The sequence below is a fragment of the Orbicella faveolata genome, unplaced genomic scaffold (assembly GCF_042242905.1).
Source record: "Orbicella faveolata isolate gen_17 unplaced genomic scaffold, um_ofav_v1 contig_2, whole genome shotgun sequence".
In the NCBI taxonomy this organism is placed as follows: Eukaryota; Metazoa; Cnidaria; class Anthozoa; order Scleractinia; family Merulinidae; genus Orbicella; species Orbicella faveolata.
Genome location: NW_028301547.1, coordinates 3490001 through 3499180, shown reverse-complemented (window position 1 = coordinate 3499180; position 9180 = coordinate 3490001). Strand labels below are relative to the sequence as shown.

Below are 9180 nucleotides of genomic sequence, written 5' to 3'. Positions count from 1 at the left end.
AGTGGTTTTCGCACGATTTCCTTATCAGTCCAACTTTAAGTGAAGAATTTTTGTAACGGAAAATGCATCAATCACTTAAGAATTATACTTATAAAATGTAGCGATTTTATGTTGAGAAATTCCAAAAACTTTTGAAAGTAATTCTACGTTGTTGTCGCTGACTCAGTATATTCTGCGACGTGAAGACTTCATAAGTTTTTATTCCCTTGCACCTAGCTGATAACAAAAGTGTCACTGACACGGATGATAACACAGTGAGATCTATTTTGGAATGTTTAAGCAATGAAATGGGGAAATTGTAGTTCTTGTCTGAATTTTTTAAAGTTTTTTCTGTACTTATATAAGCATCATTTCTTTTTACTCCTAGTTATACAGTGTCTGAACATTGCAGGAATCCACAGAACCCAAGTAAACTGAAAAGTTACGAGGCAAGATCTTCTATCAGTGGAATTGCAGGATGAACTTTGCGGTAAAAGTAAGTAAATATTTCAAGACCAGTCATCTGCAAGCTATGGACAATGTAAAACTATGCTGCAGCAAAACTTTCGAATACATTTAATTTTTCTAAGACTCTATCCTCGATTAGCTTATAACAATAAACTGATTAATATACGGCTAGTAAGAACGTACACTTTAAATAAATGTCGTGAAAAGCTGAACGTTTTTATTTCAACAAAGATTTGTTTTATATATTTGCCAGTGTTCTGAATTTACAAACTAAATAGTGGGCAAAGTTCGTGGATAGATATCTTAACGACAAGTCGTATCATACTTTTTCATACGAGAATTAACAGAATGTATACAAAAGTACGTGTTGCTTATTGCGTTCAACGTTTTATTTTACGTTCAATGTTTTTGGTTGTTTTCGTGTTTGCATAGATGATTCTATCCATGGCTTTTGTCTTCGCCTATTTCGACGTGGTGTGTGGAAAACCTCTTTTCTCGGAGAAGTCATTTCTTGGCAGCCAGGCCTTCAATCAGCATTCACAAGGTCAAGACTCCCAGCCATTAAGCGACGTTATTGAACCCGAAGAGAACATAAGTCAAGACAGTAACCATACGAGTGACGGAAATGGGTTCCTGGAGAGTCCAACTGCGCATGACCGCATTGCCAGGAATGCTCACCCTTGTGTTTCAAACGTTGAGAGAGAGTTCGATTCGTGTAGAAATCTCTGGGTTGATAAGGTAGAATGTAAAGGGAGACATGTAGCCTGCAATTTTGTAATACCTATACATAGAGCACCTAAGTGCCACACAGTGTACGGCTTCAGAAATGCTACGTTCATGAACAAATGTTCTGCATTGCCAATAGATTGTCAATGTGCCTCTTAAATTATCTTTGACGGAAAATGTTATGTATCAACGTAATTTTATTTTGTATTACCTTTTTCATTAGTAAGAGATTAAACAACACTGTGCTGTACATAAAGCCTTTTTAAGGCTTAGAGAAGTACTATATATGTACATATTTCTGCGGATATTGTAAACAGCTGGTGTGTTTTAATGATAAGGAAGTTTTAAAAACAAACTTGATTTAAGAGACAGTAAATGAACTGCGGGAGATGAATTAATATGATGTAATGGCAGGGAGGGGAGCAACTCTTCAAATCTTCCTTTTGTCATTGAATTTTGCGATGTAAACTATTAATTCAATCAACTATTGAAGTCCTTTCATCAAAGAAACAGAAAACAAAACCAAAGAATGCAAATCGTGAATTCTGTATGCTCTAAAAAGTTTGAATGCAACAACATTACTTCTCAAACTCACTAATAATTTATCAAGTTAAAGCAAAAAAAATCGCAACCGTTTACTTCTTAGTTTTTGTTTCGATCGAGAAGATATATCAAACAATCGAGACAGTGTTTCATCGGCTATCCAGACACCTCGAATATCGTTAAAAATACTCGGTTGCGAGTTTTATTTTCAACTCTCTTCTCAGTGTTTGGATATCCTGATGAAACACTGTCTCTCGTGTTTGATATATTACATCAAAATATTTTAGCTAGTCGAAGATATAGAAACTTCAAAGAAACTTCATTCCTTCATATACTTACTGCAATTGCAGTGTTGATTAAACTTGTGGTCGTTATTTGGGCCAAAAGCAACGCTACTGTGTGACTATGTAAACGAGTATCGACTGCGAGGGGGACAGTATTCTACAGTGGAAAACCTTTCGGGGTTTTTGTTGCTTTTCACGTCAACTTTTCACTCTGTCGCTGAAGCACAATCAATGTTGGATATAAATTGGAAAACACCCTAACCAGAAATCTTCAACGGTCTTTCCAATTTGCCAAAATTGCCACAAAATAATTAGATAACGAGCAAAAAATTCGCGATATGTGATCTTTGAATCTTCCATATGCAACGTGAGAAATTTTGCAATTACAATTCTGTTTGAGTTCGATTACATTAGATAAGTCATAGGAATAAACAACGATTTATCTGTAATTAGTTACGTAATGTCCGGTTAATTAAATTATAGAACGAGTTGTTGTTCCTTTTTTTAAAAACAAAAATGACCAGTTTGCAAGGCAATCTATCTTCGAATCGCACACTCCTTCAGTTAAAACAAAAGACCGACAAAAACAGCAGTCTATTCTGATGTTATTAGATAGTGTTTCGTTTTCTCATGTGCTATACGCGTACGACCCCTTCAGTCTGAAATATCGTTTACACTTCCGCCTTCCAATGGAAGTAATGTAACGGTTAGCCCCGATAGCTTTCAGGCTTAAAGAAGCTCAGTCACTGTATTTTGAGTGATTTTGGCCACGTACAAAACTACCTTTAAGGACGTTCGCTCTAATTGTTTCTGCGCATCCTTACTGCGCACGCAAATTCACACTTCACGTCATGCATCGAGCGCGCGCTAAGTAATTAATTAAACAATAAAAGGGCAGATGGCCATTGTTATAGCTTTTCTTGGATTTAACGATCTTGGACGTTCGGTGACCCCGATTTTTCCTCCACCGAATGTCTACGTTTAGCGAAAAAATGAAGAAAATCTATCGATTAGAAGTTTTATTTTCTTGGAAAGAGCACCATCGAATTCCGTTCTTTTTAGCTCTTCGTTTATTTGTGCGGCAGTTTCAAATGCCTCTTGAAGGGTAATGTTTTGTGAAAACGTTGGCAACATTTGGAACTATTTACCCAACAGACCCACTTCTACAATATATGACTAAGATCGTTTGCCTCTGTTGACTCGCCTTCGATATTTTTAACTATAAACCCTGTAGACCATGCTGAATAAGTTGCGCCAATTTTTCAAAATCAGGGTAGTTTTCACACGCTTTAGGCTGAAACGAAGTCGGCGACCCCCAATCTTTTTGCATTTCTGGCACAAGTAACTCATTACCTGACTGCAATAAAAAAAAAAAAATTAAAAAATCTATTGGCTGGAAAATTTTCGCGCGAACGCCCTTAAATTGAAGGAATCCTGAAAATAATGTTTTACTAAGACAGAAAAACAGCAAAAAGATAACAATAAACCACAAAAGAACAAGGATTACGTAATCAGCCTAAATTAAGTGAGGAAAGATCACTGCTCACTAGATCAGAGATCTCTAACTCAGAAAAAAATTTATTTCCACACACTAATTGATCAGTAGAAAAAGCCAACAATCTAAGTAATTCACTTTGAAGCTTGAATTAACCTGGCTTCATTTATTGACTGTAGCTTTTTTTTATCAAGTACAAATTAAATAGGGTTATTTATAAAATTTTTTCCATATCAGATGCCGTTTTAAAATGTTATTTGCACACAGTTGCCAGTGCAAGAGGCACGTCAGCATTATCTGTTAAGGACGTAGTACAGTTGTATTTATAAAGCACATTGACAATCTATTGGTAACGAAGGACATTCGGTAACGAACGTAGCATTGCTGAAGCCGTACACTGGTTGGCACTTTGGTGTTCCGTGTGTCCTTACCACGTGACTACAGGTAGGATGACTTCTTTTACACTGTACTTTGTCAACCCGGGGATTTCTACACGAATCAAACTCTCTTGCAACTCTTGAAACACAAGGATGAGTATTCAACCCAGAGATTTCTACAGGAATCGAACTCTCTCACAACGTTTAAAACACAAGGATGAGCATTCCTGGCAATGCGATTATGGGCAGTTGGGTTTTCCAGGAACCCATTTCCATTACTCGTTATGTTACTCTCTTGACTGATACTCTCTTTTGGTTCAATTGCGTCGCTTAATGCCTGGGACTCTAGACCTTGCGAATGCTGATTGAAGGCCTGGCCGCAAAGAAATGGCATCTGCGGGTGAATGGGGTTTTGCAAATAAAGAAAATACAAGTTGAGTTCAATACTTTACATCGGAGCGAAGCCTGTCCAGGTATTTCTCGCTTTCTCAGTCGATTCAAGAACCCTACACATTACCTTTTCTTCGAAAAGTGCGCAAGTTCATAAAATATACGACTGTTTTTCAGTCTATCTCGGTTAGTCTGGCGTGTTAATTGAAGTCGATACTTACTTTCACATCATGTAAAACAATACTCGTCCTGCAAATTCAAGAGCTCGTGTCCTTGACGTAAATCACTTTGTTGCTGTAGCACCAACGATGTTTTATAATCCGAGAGGAAAAATGCTGCAGTGTATATAGAATGAGATTAGCTTAAACGGGTCCTCATTTCGTTAACTTCCTATTCAGAAATAGGTCGGTGTTACAGCAAGCTTTTCAAGGCCGTGTCAGAAACACTTTGGCACTTTGACTGGATAAACTGATATCACCAGATGCTTCTGAAATTAAGCACAGTGTATGTACTATATCCTCTCAGTTAAGGCAGTTTTTTATCCCTACAGTCGATTGCAAAGTAACGCTTCCTTAACTAATTGGTGTTTTATGTACGCTTTCTTTCAGGTAAAATAAAGCGTTTTCATTCCCGTGGCAGCAGCCATGCAAATGTTTTGGAGCAAAAGAAAGTGTTTACACAAGAAAAGAGTTCAACTCCCACAGGATTGGTTTGGTACAGCAACTTGGCCGCGATCTCATTGCTTTGGGATACTACCAATATGTTTGCCGTGACGTGATGTTATATCGCTCTATAAAGACGTAAAGATGGAGTTACAGTGCAAAAGGTTCGAAACTCAGTGTTGTGTAGAAAAGCCTTTGTTAAGTATTTTCCTTCTTGTTTGTCCCTGGCATTTATTTGTTATTTGAGCCCATTTGTTCCAGGAGATCACTCAAAGGAAGTTATATTTTAGCGAAAATTAAGGAGTTGTGTCATTTCTACCTGATATATCAAGTCATATTTTATTGTTGCATTTCAGTCCAGGAGACTCCTACATGAACGGAAGTTTAATGCATTCTGTGCTATTTTTAACTGCTCAGTTGAATTTCCTTAATATCCACACCGCTTAAGCAAGGGGATGCACCTCACCCAGGTGTACAGTTGGTTCCATGACATCAATTGAGAAATGAGATTTCAGCCGCAGTAACGTTATGATTTGATTTTCATTGTGTGGCATTATTGCTTTGTTAAACAGAGATTCTAGGGTGCTATACCATTTAGCAAGAAAACAACAACAACAACAACCCGGAAATTAAATTTCGGTTGAAAGTCAAATGGAAAAGTAATTTTGCGGAAATTATAGGCTACCTCCGGAGGTAATCCTTCTTTTCCGTTCGGAACGGAACGGCGGAAATTTCCCTAGCTACCAGTTGCTAAATTTTCCAGTTTCCAGTCTCTCATCAGCCGAAAACAATTACGCCGGGAAATCGATTGCAAATGGTAAGCGCCATACCTTTCGCTTGGTTTACTTACCATTATTCAACGGTCATCACAACCGGTTTATTCAGACAAAATGGTGAGCACCTCTAAAATTCTTCGTTTAAAAACATTAAAAAAAACTTTAGAGCGAGATATGCGGTGGGTTTTGGTTTTGTTGAACAACAAAAGTTTGAACAAATAGTTCTGACTGTTTTTCTTTTTCTTTTTCTTTCTTTCTTTTTTTTTTTTTTTTTTTTTTTTTTTTTTTTTTTCATCTGAATAAGTCTGGAGCTACGAAAATAGAGACCTGATTCCAAATCAAATTGGTTATCTTATGAGTGGAAAGGAACTTTAATTTTGTGGTCAAGTTGCATGTGACTTGAGAACTGCTCTTTTAACAGCTAGAGCAACTTGTTTGTAGCTGCTTTCGGTGAAAGTGAGATGAAATGAAAAATGTTACTGCTTTTTTTCCCATAATTTCTTTTTTTTCGTATGTTTTGAAATCTGCACCAGATACAGGACTAAAAAGTTATAAAGCGTACTGGACTTCTCACTGGTCATCAAAACTGACTTGTTAATAATATTTCCTTCCGCCTGCTTTGCGTAATTTCCTATAAAAGCTCACGTGCGTTAACATACAGCCATTATATATTGATGCAAACAAGTCGACATAGCTGAATGCGCAGTCTTGAGGCGCGCGCAGTTCGTGTCATTCACGTGCGCATAAGGAGATAGTCTCGTCACACATTGTTGAGGTGTATGAATGTTCGGTTATCTTCATGCGGAAAGAATAATGGCGTCGTCAATCAGTTAAAGAAAATAGCTAAGGACGCAATAGTTCTTCAGTATATCTTTCTCGGCTAGGAGTTGTTACAATTAAAACAACTTTCTCGTTTTCATTACGTCAGTGCTTGTACAAGATATACCCGAAGAGGTCGAGGAGCATGCTTAGAAATGAAGTTAGCCTAATGCTTTCGATGAAAAATGATTGACAATCATATATAATGCATGTTCAAGCAAAATTAAAACTGATCAGCTGAACTTACGCCGTTTCTCGGTCCCTACAATGACAGATATCTTTCCACCAAAACGTAAAAGTTTGTCGGATATTGATAGCTCTGTTCAAACAGGCAAGATAAGGGGGGAACCATGACGTCATTTAGCGATAAACACTGGCTGAGTATTATAAATGGTAAACTGAATTGAGGACATATTACGGTTATCGTCATCCTTCGTTAAAAGCTGGCCAAAATTGATTTTTTTAATTATATCCTTATAGCTGCTTAAGGCTCTTAATCCCAGTTTATAAAAGCGGAAAACTGGAAATAATATGTCCACCAAGGTCAGTTAAGTATAGACCAGAAAGAGAGGTGATCAAACCGTTTAATTGTTTTCGTTGATTATTCAAATTTAGTTTCGTGTGCCTGTTTGTTTTTCTCAGGGTGTTTGTTGACGTTATAATTAATCTCGCAAATTGAGAAAACGGTAAATTAAACATAAAATTATGGAAAATAATTTCCTTAGTTATATTGTCTATCAAACGGAGGGTGCACAGGACAAAATAGGGCAGAATCTTGATTTGGACTTCTTTGAAATCGCTTTAAGGTGAAAGATTGTAAAAGCAGGTTTACATGGCAAACCTTTAAATTAAAGTTTGCTAAGTTTGACATAATTTGAAAGCTCTGTCGCTGATAAATCAATTTTACGTGTGTAAGTATATTACAGCAAGCCGGCTGTTTCATTATCCATTCCGGCAAACTTTCGTGACTAAGTAAATTCAGTAATGGCTTGGCACAGCATCCACCTTGGCAGCCGTAAATATCTTATGATGTCATATATTCGGCCATTTTTGCCCGCTGTGTGAAACATCAAAAAAAAAAAAAACCTTTCTTTGGAAAAAGACAACAGAATAAACTAAAAACCTTCACCGAGTTGCCTGATATAACGTTTATTTTATTGAATGCTAGAATTTTTAGGTCCAAAAAAATCCGACGAGTTTATCTCAAGCCAAAAGAATATTGCCTTATTAGATCCCACACAGAACATATGAAAGTTCGCCAAAGTAAATGCTTCGTGGATGTGCTTACACAGCAAGTATAAAGTCTGGTCTAATTTTATCCTGCGATTTGTCAGAAAATTTTCATTTGGGGACAAACAGTTAGGCACGATAGCAAATGTTAGCTTCTGTTCGAGTCACTTCCCCCGCGTTGCGAGGCAAGGAGCTATTTTCGTATGCGCACGCGCATGTAAAATGAAGAGATGAGTTTCGATATAGAAGGTTTTTAGCCCTTTTTTTTGTATTTTAATGAGTGTGTTACCACCCACGGGAGCTTTTTGTAGTAAAGTAAGCCAGCCAGAGGCTGGGGGAGTATTTGCCTACCAAGGGAAAATCTTGTACACGTTTCATATCGTTTCAGCCTCATGTCCGTAGTAATTCAAAAACTGAATACGAAAACCGCGAAAAGCACACCATAACAAATCACATGTTCTAATAAAATAAATGGGCCTTGAGGGATTTCTTCACTTGCAGCGATAGTAGCAAGCAATATGATATTTATTGTTGAAAAGCGTGCAAAGTTTAGATCAGTTTGAATTGCAAAGCCCTTTCCACTCAAAAGATAGATTACATCACTGATTCAAGAGGGAGTCTAGCCTCCATTCTAGTATTTGGTTAACGTTGAATCTTTTTCTTAACAGAAAAAGGAAGATTGTTTTTCACAATTTCTTGATCAACGAAATCGAACAAGTTGTCTTTTCTCTTCCAAAATATTTCCAAGTGTTCTAAAGAGAAGAGCTTAAAATTTCTGCCACTCAAAGAAAAGATGTTACACTTTGTTACACATAATGTTTTAAGGTGGCATAACATATTTGTCCAATGATGTCATGAAATTTGATGCGCACACGGGCGATTGGCATGGCCCCTTGTTCAAGTGGTATGCATATGAACGAAATCACTCTGAGCAGTTAAAATAGGAGAGAATTGATTAAACTTCCGTTCGTGTACGTAGGTGGGGTCTAAAATTAGAACACGCTTCGTTCAGCGATGGTGTTAAATGAATTAAGAATGAAAAAGTATAAAAATCCCCTTCCGTTGGGATAAACGCCATGTGTTGAGTTCAATACTTTAAGGTGAACCACAATACAGTAAAAGAACTTTATTTTTCGACTTTACAGGTAAGTTAAGCGAGATGTTTAGAGAAATACAGTCACAGTTCAAGTTGGGCGTCTTCTATCGAAAATTTAGCCTAACGTTTCCATCAAGTTTCTCTATCTAATTTTCTTTCTCGCCTATCTACAAATTCGCCAAATTCTTGATCATTTTCAATTTTGTATTTATCTTGGTATTTTCTTTTCTTAAACTTAACTACTGGTTTAAAGTGCCTCGATTTAACGTTTTTTCTCGAATCGTGAGAACATATCACTTGATATATAGGCAGAACGTCTTATGGATGGTCTGAAT

The 9180-nt window shown here is 37.0% G+C and overlaps 1 protein-coding gene across 1 annotated transcript; it reads left to right on the top strand.

The window, feature by feature from the left end:
• The first annotated feature begins 457 nt into the window (after window positions 1–457).
• LOC149111627 (uncharacterized) lies at window positions 458–1332 on the top strand. The gene is made up of 2 exons (XM_089288844.1): window positions 458–475; window positions 880–1332. Exons 1-2 carry the CDS (start codon window positions 458–460, stop codon window positions 1330–1332), a joined length of 471 nt encoding a protein of 156 aa, XP_089144970.1.
• Window positions 1333–9180: the final 7848 nt, after the last annotated feature.